This window comes from Crinia signifera, chromosome 2 (assembly GCF_055691185.1).
Source record: "Crinia signifera chromosome 2, ASM5569118v1, whole genome shotgun sequence".
Classification (NCBI taxonomy): domain Eukaryota; kingdom Metazoa; phylum Chordata; class Amphibia; order Anura; family Myobatrachidae; genus Crinia; species Crinia signifera.
Window position 1 is genome coordinate 73,976,172 of NC_139218.1, and position 21,393 is coordinate 73,997,564.

Sequence of the window (21,393 nt, forward strand, 5' to 3'; positions counted from 1 at the left end):
GGAATTTTGTCTCAATCCGTGTGGCATTATGTGAATTTTGGCTCAATCCGTGTGGCATTATGTGAATTTTGGCTCAATCCGTGTGGCATTATGTGAATTTTGGCTCAATCCGTGTGGCATTATGTGAATTTTGACACAATCCGTGTGGCATTATGTGAATTTTGGCTCAATCAGTATGGCATTTTATGCATTTGGCTCAATCCGTGTGGCATTATGTGAATTTTGACACAATCCATTTGGCATTATGTGAATTTTGGCTTAATCCGTGTGTGTTATTATGTAAATTTTGGCTCAATCCATGTGGCATTATGTCAATTTTGGCTCATTCCATTTGGCATCATGTGTAAGGGGCAAGTATAATGGGGTCTAGTATTTTGTTGCTTAATGTGTAGAAGTTGTATATGGTGTTGACACGCCCCCTGTTGAGTGGCCACACACCCTTTTCTGGAGCGCGCCTTCGGCGCGCGCACAACTACATCCTTCACTTTTGTCGCCATGGTGGGACTGCGTACTTTAAATGCCAGGGCCTATTTTTAATTCCATTTCCACCCTCTCCTGCCGCTCTCTTAGCATGTACACTGGCACCACTAACACCGACCCTCCCCCACCCAAACCCTTTTTTATCATGGTGCCCCCCCTGTCATTTTATCCTGGATCCGCCCCTGGATGGTTCGCTACATAAACTGGTGTAGTACCCACTATGCATTTATGTCAGGATTCCATTGAATGTATTAGGGTTACAGTTCATTTCCTCACCAGTTTCCACTGATGACTAAATATACTGTTGCTGTCTAAGAGCATGACTTCAGTATATACAGTATGTTGTTATCACTGGCTGGATTTCTGACAAATTCCCTTCATCACCAAGGGCGGGATGTTGTAACATCCGCGCCCATTATCGCCGGACATCGCATTTTTAATAACGGCATATGCTATAACATATACCGTTATTCATGCAAGGGACAGCTCTTGCGGTAAGAGCTGTCCCTTGCGATGCGGTGCCGGCACTGGACTTCCGGGTCTGTGACCCGGGAGTCCATCTGCGCATGCGCAGACCCCGGCGCCGGCCGCAGGGCACGCTGGGAGGGATCCGTGACGGATCCCTCAAACAGCGCTGCGGTAAGAAGCCCATAGGCTTCTGCAGGGATTCGCCAGCTTTAGCTGGCGATTCCCTCCGCAGCGCTGACACTGCGGAGGCGCCATATAGCATATAGAAATGCGGTAGAAACCCCGAAAACGGGGTTTTTACCGCATTTCTGCTATATAGCATCCCGCCCCAAGAGATCAACCGACCATGTAGTACATTTCATGTTCTACTCTAGGAAACATAGGAAATGACAACACCTTTATGTATAGCCACCTGTTTCCCACAAATTACATGTCGAATGGAAAAGTACAGTGTGCATTCACACCTAATTATACAGCATATGCTTCAATAAAGTGTTCCCTGCTGATCAGTGATAGTTTTAACCCCTTCAGTGGTGGGAGTTTTTTAGGGAGCGCTCCCCACTGGGCGAGTTTTTCTGGGAAGCGCTCCCTAAAAAAACCACCACTGTGACACTGCTGAAGAGTCTATCAGCTGCTGCGTCGCCCTGCCCCGGCAGCCCGGCTCTGTGCGGCGTGACGTTACAAGGTCACTCCGCACACAGCCGGGGAAGTCGGCAGGGCCGGGCAGTAGGAGCCGGGCAGCCACTGAAGCTGAGTGCAGCGCTGATCTGGGTTTGCCAGTCTGCGCACTGGAGCAAAACCCGGGACATTCTTGGGAGTGCCACTGAAGGAGTTAAACCATGCACAACAATTATTTCATGGCATATTATTCATTGCAGCAAAACTGAGGGGTAGATGTATGAAGCAGTGATAAGGTAAGAAATGATAAAGTGCCTGGTACTCTATCACTGGCCAATCAGCTCCTGACTGTTAAGTTTCAGGCTGAGTTTAAAAAGGAACAGTCAGGAGCGGATTAGCTGGTGAAAAAGTACCAGGCACTTTATCACTTCTCCTCCCTTATCACTGCTTCATACATGTACCCATGAATCTCAGTTGAAGTCCTTGCAGTAAAGCTTGGTACACACTGACCAACATATTGCTCACTTGAGCACATATTGGGCAATGTGTACAAGTATGCAGTTGCTAGTGATGTTGTCAGGTTTGAAACCTGGTGTTATTATTATTTACAGTTTCTTATATAACGCAGCATATTCCGTTGCGCTTGACAATTGGAGACAATATTGATTAAACAAACTGGGTAGATACAAGCGGACATGGAGGTAGGAGGGATATCGTTAACATCCTGCTAACGAAGAATGGAACATGATCCTTTATTAAAGTCGCTCCAGTGTGTGCACACAATCTGGGATGGCTGACATTCGTTACGACGTTGGAATGCCCATTGCACCAGTGTGCACCCAGCTTTATTGTTAGAAAAATGAATGACAATAGTTCAAATCGAAAAACTGAAAATGACAATTATTAAGGATTACAGAGATAAATATCTCATTATCAATTATATTAATTAATGAAATATATTAATTATAGCCACAAATCATACTTGTTAAATGTAATGCTGTTTGTATATAAGGTTTAACACAAATATTTACATACTGCATTATGTACCAATGGGAATACAAATAATAATAGGCTTTATATGCATGTGGTATCGTAAGTGACCAATTTAGGGGGATATGGCTTGTGGCTATCTAATTAGCCATGGTAAGCTGGCTTTTTTGGGGGTTGGTTTGCATGCCTCTGGAAGGTTCAGCATAACCCCACAAGAAGCCCTGTTTTCAGCAAAAACGGATCTGTGGGTGTGCGAATAGGGGTTGTTTATCGGATAATCTAATAGAATAAATATTCTATTAGAAAGATATTGGCAGAAACCTTGGGAAAAAGAGGTGTTTTAACAGGGGTAATGGGATATCCAACACCAACTGTAATACCCAATCTGTAATACCTAACTCTAAATTCACCCTAATTCCCTAACCAAAACTGTTACACCAACCCGATTACCCTATTAATAATACCCTAAACATAGAAACATAGAATTTGACGGCAGATAAGAACCACTTGGCCCATCTAGTCTGCTCCCTTTTTAAACATGTTACCTCAAACCATATTTGATCCTTATTTTTTTTGTAAGGATATCAATATGCCTATCCCAAGCATATTTATATTGTACTACTGTATTTGCCTCTACCACCTCTGATGGGAGGCTATTCCACTTATCTACTACTCTTTCTGTGAAGTAATTATTCCTCAAATTTCCCCTAGGGTATTGGACATGACAAATAACAAAATAGTAATGTGATTCAAAATAACATTTTCCCACGATTTACTAGATTGGTGTAGTGGTTTGTGTTAGGGTATTAGGGTTACTTAAATTTTTTGGGTTGGGGTATTATGGATAGGTTATTATGGTTAATATACTGTAGCTGTTTGAGTTAGGGCAGTAGGGTATGTTTCAGGGTTTAGGTTACGGTACTCAGTAGTGTTACCACTAGGTTGTAGGTATGGCAGGTGGCTGAGGATGTGGGTACAGTATTTTGGTGCACACACATCCAAAACGGTTGAGTGGCCAGCCAAGCAGGGAACATGGCTCCACTGGGTCATGTCTGACCCTATCCGTGTCACTATTGGGGGCATGCCCAGTCAACTTCATCACCTCTTGGGGGGGTGCCCAGCTCTTACAGAGGCTGGGCTTCCCCCGAACTCTTCTTCCGGGACGGTTGTTTTAGCAGCACTTCACCAAAAGACCTCTATTAGGGATAGGGCATTAGTGTTAGTTTAGAGGTTTGTGTTGGGGCACTAGGCAAAATATAGTGCTATGGATTGTTTGGCTTGTTTGAGGTAGAAGGGCCCCTAACAGTATTCTTACCGAAGGTCTAAATCCAGCTCTGCCATCGGGGGCCTAGGCTAGCTCTGCAGGTGTGTTTGTGTGTGTGTGTGTGTGTGTGTGTGGGGGGGGGGGGGGGGTGCGGGAGCCCTCCTCATTCACTATTTTAATTGGATAGGCATGGCTCTGGAATGTCATTGCTCTCTATGGCCCTGATTCTGAACCCGGTCAGGGCGTCACATGTTTGAGTTTTTAAAATAGATATTGTAAATAACCATCAACGGCATTGTATTTTATATTGATGTTGCCATGTGAAATATACTTTGAAATACCTCCTGCAGTATAGGTCTAATAAACATCTTCATAAGCATCATGAAAGTATTCATTTGCTTATGTATACACCTGCCACCTGCTGTATAATGTGCAGCTGGCTGGCAGGTAGGGTAAGTAAACACAGAACTGTAGTTGTGTCATTCTGCCGTCCCTGTCTAATGCAAACACTTTTTTTATGCTCCAGGTATCAGCAGCAGATGTGGTTCGCTTCTCTTCCTAGATCACCTAGACATACTGTATTGCAGCATTTCTAGAAGACACCATGTCTCATTCCGACTCTGAGGACTCGGACTCTCCTAAACGTGGATTCGCCCTAGAGGTTCATGATAAGGACACACTTGCTGCCTTCAGTAAGGGAGAGAAGGATGGAAAGAGAGAGAAGAAACCCCCAATGGAATCATCAATCCAGAAAGAAAGTGACAATTTTCCTTCTATCATTGGATTCTCTACAGATTTTTTGCCTTCAATACAAGGCAATGGAGCCAAGTAAGTGTAGACATTGGGGGCTGATGCAGGGTGAAGGCTACACCAGCTGGTGGGGCATAAATTGTGTAAAATCATGCTTGAACAGTGTGCAAATGTATATTAGACCATGCAGATTTTCAACAGTGCTATTTCCAACTATATCTAGCAGCATGCACCTGCATGTTTCTCTCCGAAGCCAAATATATATTGTCGTAAATTGCCGGAAACAGACTGAGATACTCCTGGGAAAGTCCTATCATTTGCAGTGATCTGAAGCTGGTGCTTTTGCTGCTGCTGATGGCAGTCGCTATCCCCAGTGAACTGTGATTGGCTAAATGTGAATGCTGCTCTCATACTGATTGGTGCTTTCTCAGTAGCTTGAATATGCATCTCTATTTTCAGCGCATGCACCATGTAGAGTTGTTGGTTTTAGCAGGTAAAATAGTGGCTACTAATAAATGTGATTATAATACTAGCCCAAGAAGGTCAATATTGTTACCTAGTGTAAAAACCAGGTGCATAGCCTGCAGTTACTGACTGGAATGCATCATAAGCACCATCATAAGCTTTAATATGCATACTCACTCTATTTCTGTGCACTTTATTTAGTTGTTACTTACACCTATTTTTCATCAAACCCTGCATTCAAACCCGCCGCACTGCGCCCCCTGATCATGCAACCCCCCCACATTTCCTACCGGGTTTTGCTGAAAATATACCTTGTAAGAAGGAAGATCGGAATTATTACCCTATAGACACATCAATATGCATGTCCAATGGACGGGATGCTGGCAGACAGAAGAACAATAGCAGCATCCTGATGACCAGTTTCCTGACAGGGTTTGGGAAGGTATGCTTACCATCTCTCCCTACAATTGTAACCCTCCAAACCTGCAGCCTAAGCTTAACCCTCCCCTAAAACAACCTAACCATAATTATCCCTGTTAATGCTTTAACTCTAACCCTCCCCATCCCCAGGCTTACCCTAACCCTCACCTAACTCTATCCCCCACATCCTAACCATCCCCCTTAGTGCCTCCACCTAACTTCTCCTTTTTAGTGCCTAATCCTTAGTACCCCCTAGTGCCTAAACCTAACCCCCCTTCCCCCATGGCGTAACACTATGACATTCTGGACACTTACAATTGGGTTGCCAGGCTGTCAGTATGCCGGCTGTTGGGATTCTAGCATCAGCATCTCCATAGAAGTCCAGATTCCACTGCCGGTACTTTGATTATAGGTTGAGATTCTGGTACTGGCATCTCAATTGCACTCCCCTCAACAATGGGTCCACGCCACCACCCTGGGTCCACGCCACCCTCTTGTGTCCACGCCACCATCTATTACCTTTAGTAAAGTTGTGGCAAGCGGAGCGAGCCACCGTTCCAGAAGCGTGGCGAGTGAAGCGAGCCCGCGAGGGTACAATGGTGCTGCTAAGCATCATCATCCCCGCACGGACTTGCTTCGCTTGCCATGCTTCGGGCTCTATGGGTCCCTCTCCGTTTGCTCGCCGCAACTTCACTAAAGCTAATAGATGGTGGCGTGGACACAGGAGGGTGGTGTGAAAGTACGTTTAGTTGTTGGAGTCCACGCCACCAATCTTTTACCTCAAAAAATGCCTCTAGAACAGATTTGTAATTGTTCCCTCACCGAAAATCCTTACTTAGCGGTTAAGTAGCGGCTAACGTAACTGGTGTATCAGTGGCCGCAAAGATGAGGAAGTACCCTTCTTTTATAAACAATGGCAATTATTGCTAAATATGTTTTGTATAAGTTGTACTTTGTGAACGTTTTAAAAAGGGGTTACTTTCTATTTTTCAATATAATTTAAAAGTGAATTTAAAACTCTTCCAGTTAGTTGCCTTGGATATGCTTAGTTCATAAAAATACATTTTGTTTGCTCTGTGATTTACAGTGACATCACATAATTGTTTTAACTATGGCTCTTAGTCAGAAAACTGGATCCATGGTAACAGCAGCAGCTTCTGAAAAATGTTCTTGTTGTAGCCAGGACCTGTCATGTGACCTGAGACGCATAGTCTTAAACTGTCTCCTTTCTCGCCGTGTCCAACAGAAAATGCAAATGTCACCGACTGTTATGCAAGTTGGGTGACTATATATATATATTTGAGTTTACTAAGCTGCTAAACTGTGTGTTGTATATGCAGTGTTGTCTTAATGACAATTCATGTTAGGTAACAGCTGTGTGCCTGTTGTGTACTTTTTAAATATTTATAGCAGTTTTGTAGTAATAAACTCCCAGCATGCTTTGTAAATTTATTTTCTTCCTAGATTATAGTGTTTGTAAGTAGTCTTTATCTTATGTATAGTGAAACAGTTTTTAAACAATTTTATTCCAGTTTACTTTTGTAGGTGTGTCTGTAATGAGCGTTCAGGATGTAAATATTTTATTGTTGACATTTCCAAACACACAGATGAGTAGCACTTACCAAATAAACACTGAACTTTGGGCCTAATTCACATCGGTCGTCTATGTGCGGTTTATGCAAATGCCGCTATAAACTCCCCTTCCATTGTGTACAAATGTACAAGACGTCTCCTTTTAGCATCTACTTGGGCTGTAATACTAATCGGGGTATCTTTATAGTCTGCCCCTAGGCACAACAGTAATAGCTACCCCATTCTGCCCAAATGTATTATATTTATTGTTTTTGTATAAGCCCTCTTTATGTATCATAATAATATAAAAGCTATGAATAATAGCATTTTATTTTGATTATGTATACATAATTACTAAGCAGGACAGCTTACAGGGGCAGTATGTGCATGTTCTTCCAATTTATACTCCACTCAAAGTGGTGTATGGTGCAGTAGAGGGAAATGTTTTGGAGCTATTGGTAAATTTCGAGCTGACAATTCTGAAACAGGTACATATATTTACCTTACCCCTGCTGGGATTCCCTCCTTTGGGATGCCTGCGTCAGGATTCTGACTGCCGGCATCCCTACCTCTAGTCAGTCGTATGTATCCCCTTTATCCAGCCAAGCAACTCAGTAAAGCTGGTGATAGTAATAGGTATTAGCTAGCGAGAATAATCTTGGGCCTTGCTTTTTCCGATTCTTGGCCTTCCCCCTGCTGCACAGAAAAGTCGGTCCATCTGAACACCATTGTATCTTAGTTAACACCACAATGGTTAGGTTCCTGGACTTTTCTATGTCCCTGTCCGTCTCTCATCACCACTGTCATAGCTGACAGTAGCTCCTTTCTTATATTAATGAAGCAGCAATATCATAGGCGTAAAGCAACCATTTTTGGGGCATTTCACTGCCTCGGCCACTGCTGTTTAAGAATCTGCTATTATGTTGCATCTTTGTATACATTCACTAAGATTGGCAAAGCGTCCGGTGGACACATCTAAATTCAAATCCGGCCAGTTGAGACATTTGCATCATTTGGGTGTCACACTAGTTGAAGATTGTGGACCTGCTTTGATGAAGGTACAGTAGTGAGGAAAGTGGCTACTTATAAACCGAACTAGAGTGGGTGATTTAGATGGATTCCTAAGCAAAGGCATGGGGTCTAACTTGCCATCAGTGTTCCCCAGAATCTCCACAAGGAGGTTTACATTTTGCTGCATTTGACAAGCACGGGGCCCCCACAACTAGCTCAGGAAAATTGACCTTAAATAAGTGGCGTAACCATAAATTTTGCACCCCCAGCCAAAAAGTTTGTGGTGCCCCCCCCCCCCCCCCCGGCTCCTCTCCAGCATGTTTCCCCAGCGTGAGGTGATGACGTCACACGCATAACAGAGAAGCTGAAGCACGATAGAGGAAGAGAAACCAGCACACATTTTTGGTGTAGAGAAAATTAGGCAAGCCCCTTTATTTGGTTTCTGATTTCTTAAAAGGAATAAACTCTACTGTAAGTGTATTGATGTCTCAACCTGGTGTGATCACATCCACAAGATCTTTTTAAATTATCACACAGTTCACATTTTCCATGAAACAGTGAAGCGCAGAAACAGCCTTAACAAAATGAATGTTCCAGTTATATTTGGCTCTTCTACCAGCATTTCCTGTTCCATATAATAGGGGGTGCCAGACATTGGAAACTAAAATATAATAACAGGGATTTTGTGAAGTATAGACAAGGGATTGTGTTGTAGTTGGGTATTGTGGCCTGCAGGCATTTTTACAGTTCAAATCTACCCTGAGGTTGTAGCAAAACCAAAGCTATTTTATGCAATGTGTTCAGAAGTTATTTCCTGATTTATTACCAGTTACTGTATATTTATGTAGCGCATACATATTCTGCAGTGCTTTAGAGATAATATATGACCTTTCACAACAGTCCCTGCTCCGTGGAGCTTACAATTTATATTCCCTATCACATGTACTCCAGGGTTGCCTACCCTCCCGTAATCCGGAAATCAGATCTCTCTCCAGGCCCCCCCGGAAAAGGGGCCAAGCCTCCCAGAAGGCAGGCAATCTCCCATGTCTCGCCCTCGGTGGAGGGATCCTAGGGAGTAAATGACACAAATCATGTCATTATAGCCCCGCCCCCACTGTGCAATGCCTGAAAGCTGGCATTGCATGGTGGTGGGGGGGGGGGGGGGGCGTGGCCACCCCCCCACACCGGGTGATCCGCCTGCTGCCCTGCACCATCAGCAGCCCCGCACCCTCTGCCTCACTGAACTGGCAGAGAGGGCAGCCAGAAGGTAGGCAACTATGATGTACACACACATGTATATAGTATATTAACTAAAGTTAATTTTTGTTGGGAGCAAATTAATCACCCAGTGTATTTTTGTGATAGGAAACCTGGAAGAAACTCACGCAAGTACAGGGAGAGAATACAAACTCCACACAGTTAGCACTGTGGTGGTAATAGATCTCAGGACCTCAGTGGTGTAAGATAGTAATGCTATTATAGCAGCCGTTATCTTGGTGCATTGTACATGGTACATTACCAACAAATTATCTAAATTCAGTAATGCTTTATTAACAGAGTCCCTGACTGTGACCCCAAAGATGTCTACACAAGAGACAGAATATTCAGTGCGGTTACTAAAGGTGATGTTGAGGACCTGGCTGGACTTCAAAACTATTTGCGCAATGGAAAGCTTCTAACTAACACTGAATTTAAAGGTAAGGCCTGAATGTGCAGCATGTGTTTTAGCTCTTTAGGCAAGCCAACAATCTGTACAGGACCATTTTGGTAAATAGCCATAAACAGGACGGCAGACATGGGCAGGGGACAGGCAATTAGTTTGCTTTGTACTTCCTGTTTCTATTCTTTGCTTCCTTGCTGAAATACTTTTCTAGAGCCAATAATGTGTTCATTTTGACAACGAAAGATCTGACTAAAAGTAATTGTCGACGACAGTTTATCTTATAAATAAAATTAAACTAAAATAAAAAACAGAGATACACTGACTAAATCCTGACTTAAACAAAACAAAAAAGGGACGAAGACGAAAACTAAATTTTAAATCCTTGTTTAAATGAACACTGTAAGTAGGGTTTTAAATTTTTAAAGAACAATGATGTGTTCTAGATATTTTCAGAAAAAAATATGACCGTCTGTGAAGGTAATATGTTTGTGTATTGCGCTTAATAAACTTAAGGCATTAACTTAACTCCTGGATGATATCCAGAATTATTTTAACTCAGTACTGTAGATAACACATTCTAAACCCACAATCCTAGATTGTTAAACACATAGTTAAAGGTACGCAAACTTCTCAGGGTATTTTAGTGAAATGCTCTTCAGCAAAATCCAAAACTGTATCATTAAACTGTTAAAACATTGACTAAAATTAGACTAATATAAAATCTGTGATCCACTAATTAAATTTTGACTAAAACAAAACCAAAAAAAAAAAAAAGAAGAGAATTTAAACAAACTTCAGTTTTAAGTCTTGTCCACACTGCTGCTGCATACTCACACCCAATTTGAAGTTTACATAGTTATTTAGGAGAATGTAGCTTCACTCTTTCTTCTTGAATTATTTGGCTGCAGTTTAATAAAATGAATAATTGTCAAAAACCAGCTGGAAGGGTCTAGACTTCCTAAAACATGAATGCGATCGCCCATAAAATGGGTGTGGTTCCATTTGGAGTGATCGTCTTGGTTCATTGAAGGTGTGGCCCATTTCACCCTGATTCTTCCTTAGTTGGCAGGTATGAAGTTGATTTGTACTATAATTTGCAATGATAAATCCTTGAATACCAGGGCAATTCATAATTGCTTATTTGCTGAAATAGATGCTCTTGTATGTGGCTGTCCCTGTTAAGGCTAAAACATTTACTTTTGTAACATAAGCCTTGAAATATGCACCTAGTTGGAGGAAATACCCAAAGGCACAAGAAGCATTTTTGGCATCACTCACACAGAATTGTGGGGAAGATTTATTAAGCTCGGTGAAGTGATAAAGTGTCTGGTTTTTATCACCGGCCAATCAGCTCCTAACTGAAGATACAGGCATGGTTTGAAAAATGGAGAAGCCAGTGATAAAACCCAGACACTTTATTACTTCACCAAGCTTAATAAATCTGCCCCTGAATGCTATAACGTTCCGGTGAAGATTGTAACAATTATAGCAGGGACAGCATACTTATAATAATATGGAAGATCCAGTCCAGGATTTAGAATAGCAGCAGGGCTAGAGCGATCCAGTCTGGGTTTTTAAGATGTATTGTGTATCATTTTCTGCTGATTAACAGCACCTGCTACTTCCTCTTATATGTTTGTTCAGAGCAGGGTGTCATGGCTCCCAATGCCTACAAGCGGCTGGTTGATAGGCGGGTAACGTGGGGATTACGTTAGGTATTCTCTGGAGTGTATCCTTACTGTGGAAAACCTGCCGTGCTGTAACTGAATAATTGCCATGCTGTTACCTTGTATGCGGTCATCCAACGCCTATGCTGGATGCAATGCATCAATACCTTGCAGCGCTGTGGCGCTTGGTCATACTGTCCCATGGTGTGTACCCAGCTTAAGTGTAAGAAGCAATGAATTTTTTTAAAATACTCCAAAAGTCAAAGTAACACACAGTATTGTAACATGGCCAACAAAATAATAAAAACAAAGATTATAATTGATAATTAGTAAGATGTTTATAATAAGCAAAAATAAATCTAGATGAAATAATGTTTTCTTAAAGTAAGTAATCAGATAAGTTTTGCTCAATGACATATAAAAACTTCAAACAACTGTGCGAGATGTGATTGTAGCTTCAGGCTTAAAATTAGTGATGTTATAAAATTGGTCAGTAGATTGTAGTAATTCTGCTTTCGCTTCTGATTGATTTTCAACATTTAAAGGATTAGTTAAAGCCTTTTATCTGCAGGAGATGTTATAGTTCCTGAAAAGGGACTTTGTCTGAGTTTCTGCCTCAGATCACACGCCAGTCATATGAGGCTGCATTAGCACATCATCTGTAGATTGTGTTCTTACAGATCATACTGCTGCCTACTACATTGCTGTGAAAGTCTTCACAGTGATTTACTAACATTGCAGTAATTAATGAATGTTGGTATATTTTGCACAATACTATAATACTGATTCTTCCAAATGTTGTCCCCAAGGCACTCCAGTGGTCCAGCTTTAGAGAATATCCATGCTTGGCCACAGGTGACTTAATTAGTACCTCAGTCAATTTGCTTTAATCATCTGTGCTGAGCCATGGATATACTTATAACCTGGACCGTTGTGGTGCCTTGGGGACCGTGGTTGGGAACCTCTGTTATATTCATTATCAACACATTAATAGAAACTGAATATTAGTATTCAAAAAGTTCCAATATAATTTCAAATGTGCATCAGTCAGTCCCACATTTACTTATATATTTTAACCACATGCACTATAGGTATCATTATCCTTTTATATTTTAGATATCTATTGTTTAAACCTATGGAAAAAAACAAGAAATGTTAAGTTAAAGGGGAATAGAGCTGCACCTCATATGCTCCACCCAAAGCTGAAAATGTTGCTTTGAGTGGCATTGAACAAGCTAATATACCTATTACCAGACTTTGCATTGTTATTGGGAGAAGTAGTGGCTACACTGTGGTGTGTCATGCTGCCGCGTTAAACAGGAATGGTCTTTGCACATTTTGGGCTCTGAGTGATACACATTTGGGCCCTTTGATCTGAGTGGAGGGGATGGGGCTACTGCCTCATGGGATAATAGCACGCTTACAGAATTCCTAGAAAGTTCTGCTAGTGATATGCAGTATTCTCCCTTAAATGTCACATACATCTCTGGTTATTGCGCATGGCGTGCAGCAGGATACCTTCTAACTGAAGCTGGCAGCTAAATAGTACAACGGAATTTAAGTTTCAAAACCATAAATAATGTTCCCTTCTCTGCTCAAAAGAGGCGATTGGTAAGGTGATAAACCTCTGCTATTTGTAAGTAAAGGGGCAATAAAGCAGAGGGTCTGTGCAATGTCCCGAAAACCAACTCTCACCTCTCCACATATAAATAATCAATGCTTCCTCAATGAGCCGCTGTGAAAGGCTGATGATATTGCACGGACGATGTGATTCGCTCAGTAAAGGCCCATATACACTGGATGATTTTGAGCAGAAAGCCGCTCAGTTTTGTGGTTTGAGCTGCTTTCAGCTCAAAAGCCTCCCAGTATGTACGGCCAGGGGATGAGCAGTGAGCGCTGATGCCGTGCACTCCTGCCTCATCGCCAGCCGCCACCGCTCATGGAAAGCTATCCAGCCCCTGGGGAAATCACTTACATCAGCAAAAATTGCTCAGCGTGTATGCACGTGTGATTTTCAGCCCAGCGATTTTGCCCATCATCGCTGTACATACACACTGGGAAAAAACACCCAGTGTGTATTCAGCTATTGGTTGGAATCATCAGTCATCACATTGCAGAGAGACTGTGGGCCAGATGTACTAATCCTTGAAAAGTTATAGTGAAGAGTGACAAGTACCAGCCAATCAGCTCCTTACTGTCATGTTACAGGCTGTGCCTGGAAAATGACAGTGAGGAGCTGAGTGGCTGGTAGTTTATCACTCTCCACTTTATCACTTTTTGAAGCTTTATACATCTGGCCCTGAAAGGAGATAAGGGAACATCAGGAGGCAATACAGTGGAAACGAGGACAGTGGGAGAGGCTGCAGGGGAAAAAGGAGAGTGAGAGAGCAATTTGAGAGTGAATGCAGGGGAAAAGGCATGTCCGGATCCGCCTATGACCCGGCGGGTAGCAAGGGGCCTGCAGACGGGCCCAACAAAATGTATTTCTCTGAGGGTATACTGCAGGGCCGGCATTGAGATATAACTCCACCTGTATACTAATGACATTAGCTATAAGCCACTTAGGTCAGCCTCTTGTCAGCTGCTCCCTCCGGGTCTGCCAGCATCCCACGCTGTACAGTCCGCACATGGCAGGATTCACCTCAGCTCCCCCCGATGCCCCTTGCAAAGAGACTCCATATAGAGTTGTCCTTTCATCCTCTGTCACCAATGATAAAGAATACTATTTATCTATTTATCTATCTATCTATCTATCTATCTATCTATCTATCTATCTATCTATCTATCCTCAGGTTGCAAGGCCAAGGAAACTGCTTCTTGTGGCGCAATCCTTGGCTTGGCTACTCAGTAAATGGGGATGACACGCTCCTGTTTCCAAAATTGCCTGCCACCCCTGTCTCTCTGCACAAATGCCTCTGCCTGTCAATCAGGCAGAGGCAATTACAGTTTATGGATTCCCACACAGGACCTGCGTGTACGGTGTTTCCAGAACAGCAAAGGGGGTTGCATATGCCCACAGTGTCAGTTTATGGGGCAAACACTGTATTTCTACATGCAAACCTCCCTTTTGTTTTCACTCAGAAGTACCAGAATTTTTATCCACTGCAAGATTAATCCAACTTCGTTCTTCTCAAAAGCTGACAACACTTGATAGCTCCTTGTGTTCCTACCTTACAATGATTTCCTGACAGAGTTACAGTGTAGGTCTGGAACCACAACCAGGAGGAGGTAGATGACTTGTCTGCTAAAATGGGAGAAACCCAGAGAGGCCAATGCAGTAAGTTTATAAATATATTTAGTCTTGGTGCCAGGTATGAACATTTGTATTAATCTTGGCACCAGTTATAACTCCCACTAGAGCATGTCCTACTAGCTGTTTACTGAACCAGAGCTGAACTTGGAAGCATTACTGCAGGCATATGCTGTCAGCCCCAGATCAGTGAACTTAGAAAATGGCCAGCTCCATGAGACAAGAAAGGATCATCAGCGCCACGAGCTGTAATACTGTGGTACTGTAGGTACTATAATATACTATTATACTGTATCTACATGTCCTCAATACTATTCACTACTACAAAGGCCTCATTACACACTGACATTTACACATATGATTAATATCTGCTTCATTTTATACTCTTTGAAGAGGGAATCAAGCCAAAGGTGACATTCTTTCCCTGTGTATAATCTAGTATTACTTCTGGTATTGACAGTGCATGGAAATATAGGGGTAATACTCAGCCAAAGCCAAGCAAGGAAATACATTTTTTTTTGTTACTTAACTTTATTTGTATGTAATAATGGGGCAGATGTATTAAGCCTTAACAAGAGATAAATGCAAAGGTGAAAAAAGAGAGATGAACGTCCAGCCAATCACCTCCTTACTGACTTTTTTCAAACACAGCCTGTAACATGGCAGTTAGCAGGTTATTGGCTGGGTGTTTATCTCTCCTTATCACACTTGCATTTATCTCTTGTTAAGGCTTAATACATCTGCCCCGATATTTACTATGTTGTCTATGGAAGAGGAAATGTTTAGGATCTCAGTGCACATGCTGTTCTGTGAGGTCACACACCTGTGTTAGTGAAGTGTATGGGCATTTGGATATCATGTATTTGGTGAATGCATTTGACATCTCTAAATTATAAATATTTCTGCACAAGACATTTCATTTGTTCTGACTATGACATAGAATAAAACTGATATAGATTCCATCTTTCTTTTTATGTCCAGATCCTGACACGGGGAAGACATGTTTAATAAAGGCCATGTGGAACTTAGAGAATGGAATGAATAAAACAATCCCAGTATTGCTCGATGCTGCCAAGAAGACCGGCAATCTGGAAGAGCTGGTTAATGCAGCCTATACTAATGATTATTATCATGGTAAGTACATACAGTATACAGCCAGAAGCATTTAATTGGTGGCAAAGTATATATTTTGCTAATAATATATACTGGGAATACCTGTTTTGCTTATCATTTCTTAAATGTCCAGTTCTTTTGTTGACCATGTAGAGCACCAACACCTAGTTTTCTATAATGATTTAACCATAGCGGAATATTGTTCAATGATCCTATGGAGGCAAATGTATTTTGCATATAATCACTTGGTGCATGAGGTAGAGGTGGATCTAAGGGCTCTTCTTTTGCATTATGGGCCTGATTCAGAGCTGATGTGAACTTCCGTACTGTGTTTGCACACAACAAAGTCATGTTATTCCACCTATATGCAGTTTAATTAGCATTTTGCACTTATGACTCCTTTTGCTTAGAGAGGTGGACTGGGGGAGGCTGCATGCAGGTGTAGGCAGAGTACAGTTTAGGTATTTGGGTGCTTTTTAGGAAAATAGGATAGGGATGGCCCAGCACAATAGGAGAGCTGCACATGGCCCCATGATGCCCTTTTATCATGTATGTAGCCGTAACGTGCATATTTTTTTCAATTCTTCGCCATAAATAGTTACAGTTGGGTGTTATGTATATAGAAATATGAACCATATATATAACTATACACTTGTATACCAGCTGTCAGCAAGAGGAAATGTCAGCATTTTGTCCCTTCTATTTGCACTGTAGCAGAGAAGCAAATGTCTAGGAACTCTTAGTGCACCATAATAGTAAGGATCAACCACACATAAGTGTCACTTGTAATAAAACAAAATACTTTCTAGTTGCACCGGCAGGGCAGGCGACAGGGGGGGGTCAAAGGGGACACTCGTACCGGACCCCAACCTTGTGAAGGGCCCTAAGGCTCTGAGGGGTTTAGGGGTTGTAAGTATGGCTGCAATGGTGCAGCCCTAGCAAGGGTTTATAAAGGTCCTGGGAGGACAATTACATGGACCCCAATCCAGTACCCCCTCTCGGTCTGGTCACATGCTGCGCCCTCCTATCTGACCTATTATATTGCATAGTAAATATTAATTATCAGTTTTTAGCTAATAATAAAAACCCATTCAATGTAAATAAAATCTGGGTGTGCTCTGGGGGGCAGAGATACCCATGTACTGGGCCCCAAGATTTCTGTTGCCGACCCTGTGCACAGGTACGAAACCTAAATAACTTACAGTGATCATCTTCTTCAACTTATATATAAAGTCCAGTGAAACTTTCCCTTTAAAATCATACAGTAGATCAATAGATGAAAATCAATTCCACAGAGGACCAGATAAGCAGCATTTCTTGCAGTAATACATTTGAAAGCATTACTTCCAAGACTTCAGAGTTAATGGACTTCAGGCACAAAACACTTATGACAATTAACATTTGCTGATGTAATTTGTGCTTTGGTGGATGTGAAAAAAACCCAGTAGATAATCCTTTAAATCTGTAAATGACTGTGTTACCTCTTAGTGGATTTTATTGTACTAGGTCATTTGGGAATTTATTTGCTGCTTTCTCCCAGGATGTTCTAGGACAGGATAGGAGCAGTAGGCAATGGTTTATGATCAATGATAATCTCTTGTTAATGTTTTATATGCAGGGAACAATTATGGACTTGACATGTTTTTCACAGTTCTATTGTTTGCATTTTTTTTAAAAGCTTCAACTATTATAAAAAAAAGTTTATTCTAGTCTATTATCTTTATAACTCTACTATTTAAGATGAAAAACTTACCATCAGTTGTTTTTTGGACACCCGTAAATTGGCGTCCATGGGAGCTATTTGAGTTTTTTTGCCGACTTGGCATAAGTGCCGTGGACGCCCATTACTTCTGAATTTCCACCCCTGAGATGGTAAGCAGAAACTTTACATATGGAATCCTAAGGGGGGGTCAATAGTAATTTGGTTGAGCGTCAGTAGGTCAACCACTATTGCTCAACAGACAAAAGGTCAACACATGAAAATGTAGAAATGAATTAGGGGTACTTGTGTACAATCACGGCTCCCACGATGTCCATCGTATAGGAAAAAAATTGCATCGCATGCGATCGCATCGCATGCGATCGCATCGCATGCGATCGCATCGCATGCGATTTTTAACAGAAATGCATCCAAATGCATTGAAATTAGTATCAAACATGTTCAATGGCCCCCAAATGTCATTTTTGAGGCTGTACCACCCCCACTATCAACGCGAACCCGAAGCGTGGCGAGCGCAGCGAGCCCGCGAGGGGCGGCGGTACGAGTCCTACGACTTTTTCATACCCCCACTATCCACGTCGGCGTGGAGTTGAGAATAGAAAGTGTGGCGAGCGCAGCGAGCCACCGAGCCCGAAGCGTGGCGAGCGCAGCGAGCCCCGCGAGGGGACACGGATACCTTCATAATTTTCCAGCAGGATTTGGCACCTGCCCACACTGCCGAAAGTACCAAATCCTGGTTCAATGACCATGGGATTACATAGAAACATAGAATTTGACGGCAGATAAGAACCATTTGGCCCATCTAGTCTGCCCCTTTTTTAAACATGTTACCTCAAACTGGGATGCAGTCAAAATCCCGACGGTCAAAACAAGAACAAAATCCTGACAAGGACAAAATCCCGACATTTAAAATCCCAACAAGGACAAAACACCGACATTTAAAATCCCGACAGGGTCAAAATACTGACATATAGAATTTACAGGTGAAACAGTCAACATGACTTTCCGTCGACAGGTTGCAAGGTCGACATGGGTTTTTTCACTGTTTTTTGACCCGACATGTGCCGACAGGCGGTATTTCATGCCCTACCATCCACTAGGGCGTGGTGGGAGAATAAAATAGTGTGCCCGAAGCATTGCGAGCGAAGCGAGCTATGCGAGGGGCTGCGGATCACCTCCAACTGTGTGTGGTAAAAAAACAGTGAAAAAACCCATGTCGACCTCGCTGCCTGTCAACGGAAAGTCATGTTGACTGTTTCACCTGTACATTCTATATGTCGGTATTTTGACCCTGTCGGGATTTTAAATGTCAGGATTTTGTCCTTGTCGGGATTTTGTCCTTGTCGGTATTATGACCCATTCGGGATTTCGACCCTGTCGGGATTTTGACCGTCGGGATTTCATACCGAATCCCTCAAACTATATTTGATCCTTATTGCTTTGTAAGGATATTGATATGCCTATCCCAAGCATATCCTACTGTATTTGCCTCTACCACCTCTGATGGTAGGTTATCCACTTTCCCTTTCCGTGAAGTAATTCTTCCTCACATTTCCCCTGAATCTTCCTCCCTCTAGTTTCAGTGCATGTCCTCCTGTTATGTTGCTCCTCTTCCTGTGAAGAATGTCTCCCACCTGTACCTTGTTAAAACCCTTGTTATATTTACTGTGATATATTACTGTGCTGGATTGGCCAGCAAACTTGCCTGACCTGAATCCCATAGAGAAAGATGAGAGACATGAGACCGAACAACGCAGAGTAGCTGAAGACCACTATTGAAGCATCCTGGTCTTCCATAACACCTCAGCAGTATCACTGCCACGCCGCATTGAGACAGTAATTCATGCAAAAGGGGCCCAAACCAAGTACTGGAGTATATATGCATGACTATAATTTTCAAAGGGCTGATATTTCTGTATTTAAATTAATTATTGTTGTTGTTTTTTATTGATTTCATGTAATATTCTAATTTTATGACATTTCGGATTTGGGGTTTTCATAACCTGTAAGCCGTAACCATTGAAATTATAACAAATAAAGGCTTGAAATATCTCACTTTGCATGAAAAGAGTCTACTGTATATAATATATTTGTTTCACCCTTTAAGTTGAATTACTGAAATAAATGAACTTTTGCACGATATTCTAATTTTTTAAGTTTCACCTGTAGCTGTAGTTCATCAATGGGTGAGTACACCCCATATGTCTATGGAGTACATAATTTACAAATATATCAGGTTGGCCCTGCAGCACAAACTCTGCCCATTATACAGTATCTTGCAGATCTATTGGCATGTCTGGTTGTGTGTACAGGCCACTGGGTGGGCAAATTCGAATGCCCACCAAGTTGGGTTGTGTGTCCTGACATATCAAGTGGCCATTTGGAAACTTTGTATACAGTAGCTTACCTAATTCGCTGCTCGGACAGTATGCCGGCAATTTGGAGCCACTTTGTCTTTGTAGAGTGTACTCAGCTATATATATATATATATATATAAGAGTGTAGACAAGCGGCACCCGGAGGCTGTTTCAATAAATCAAAGCAGTCAAAGCTGGATCAAACGTTTTCGAAGTTTAATTACTTCGTCATCAGGATGACGAAGTAATTAAACTTCGAAAACGTTTGATCCAGCTTTGACTGCTTTGATTTATTGAAACAGCCTCCGGGTGCCGCTTGTCTACACTCTTATCTTTGGATACCGCGGTATCTTCCAGCTTGGCACCGGAGCACTTACTTTTGGTGTTTGGATGTGCTGCCCCACTTGTACTTTATATATATATATATATAAAAATCACAAGTGGGTCCCGGGGGATGACCAAAGAAACGGCACTTACGGGTCTTGATAATGCAGGTTTTAATGAACAACGTTTCGGGGGGTCCACAGCCCCCGTCGTCAGGTAACAGTACTGTTACCTGACGACGGGGGCTGTGGACCCCCGAAACGTTGTTCATTAAAACCTGCATTATCAAGACCCGTGAGTGCCGTTTCTTTGGTCATCCCCCGGGACCCACTTGTGATTTATTCATTCGGATAAAGGCACCAGGGCCACTGACTGCTTATACCAGGAGTGCCAGCTCGCAGAAAGTATATACCGTATATACTCGAGTATAAGTCGACCCGAATATAAGCCGAGGCACCTAATTTTACAACAAAAAAAACCTGGGAAAACTTATTGACTCAAGTGGGACCCTCACTCGAGTATAAGCCGAGGGGCGGCTTTTTCAGCATAAAAAATGTTCTGAAAAAGTAGGCTTATACTCGAGTATATATGGTATATATATATAGATATATATATATATATCACACTGAAATAGTCGATAGTCAATATTGAGGTGGGTGAGCTGCTTCAGGCGGCAGAACGGCTAGGACACTCACTTTTAAAAAATGCTATGTCCATCCTGTATTCATATCATCTCAAAGGAGCATGTGATAAATTGTCCCAGACACATCATAAATAAGGTTGCAGAAGTAAATAAGAGTACCATTAGATGACTGCTGAGACATGAATTTGGCCAAATGACTGATGTTGAATACAATTCTCTTTTCCGCACACAAAATAAAAGTATTCAACCTATTAGATGTTCTTTTCCTTCAGTACGTCTACTTAAATTGCCCCTTGGGAAAAATATAGAAAAAAGAATGTAGGCTGTGATATTTATTATTAATGCAACCAAGGAGCACTTTGTCCATAAACACATTAGCACCAGCTCTGATACAGTATTTAAAGATACCAAGAAAGTTTAAAATGACCAGCCAAATGATAGTACATTCAAATGTCTTCATTTGGAAATAGATTTTAAAAAAAAATATATTTTTCATTTATGATGTCTCCACTGTCTGTTTATGACAGTGAGGGCTAACCTTGACACTCCAGCTGTTGTTGAACTACACATCCCAGCATGCCCTGATACAGTTTTACTATTTGGCCATGCTAAAACTGA

General features: G+C 42.0%; 1 protein-coding gene across 2 annotated transcripts in view; it reads left to right on the forward strand.

Moving 5' to 3' along the window:
- Positions 1–21,393, forward strand: part of LOC146059828 (transient receptor potential cation channel subfamily V member 1-like) — a 61,320-nt gene that overhangs the window by 9,709 nt on the left and 30,218 nt on the right. For both annotated transcript variants that reach the window (XM_083172401.1, XM_083172402.1), the window contains exons 2-4: positions 4,347–4,648; positions 9,596–9,735; positions 15,600–15,752. In XM_083172401.1, the coding sequence (XP_083028527.1) occupies positions 4,425–4,648; positions 9,596–9,735; positions 15,600–15,752 (517 nt within the window). In that variant the 5' untranslated portion in view covers positions 4,347–4,424. The remainder of the gene's footprint in view (positions 1–4,346; positions 4,649–9,595; positions 9,736–15,599; positions 15,753–21,393) is intronic.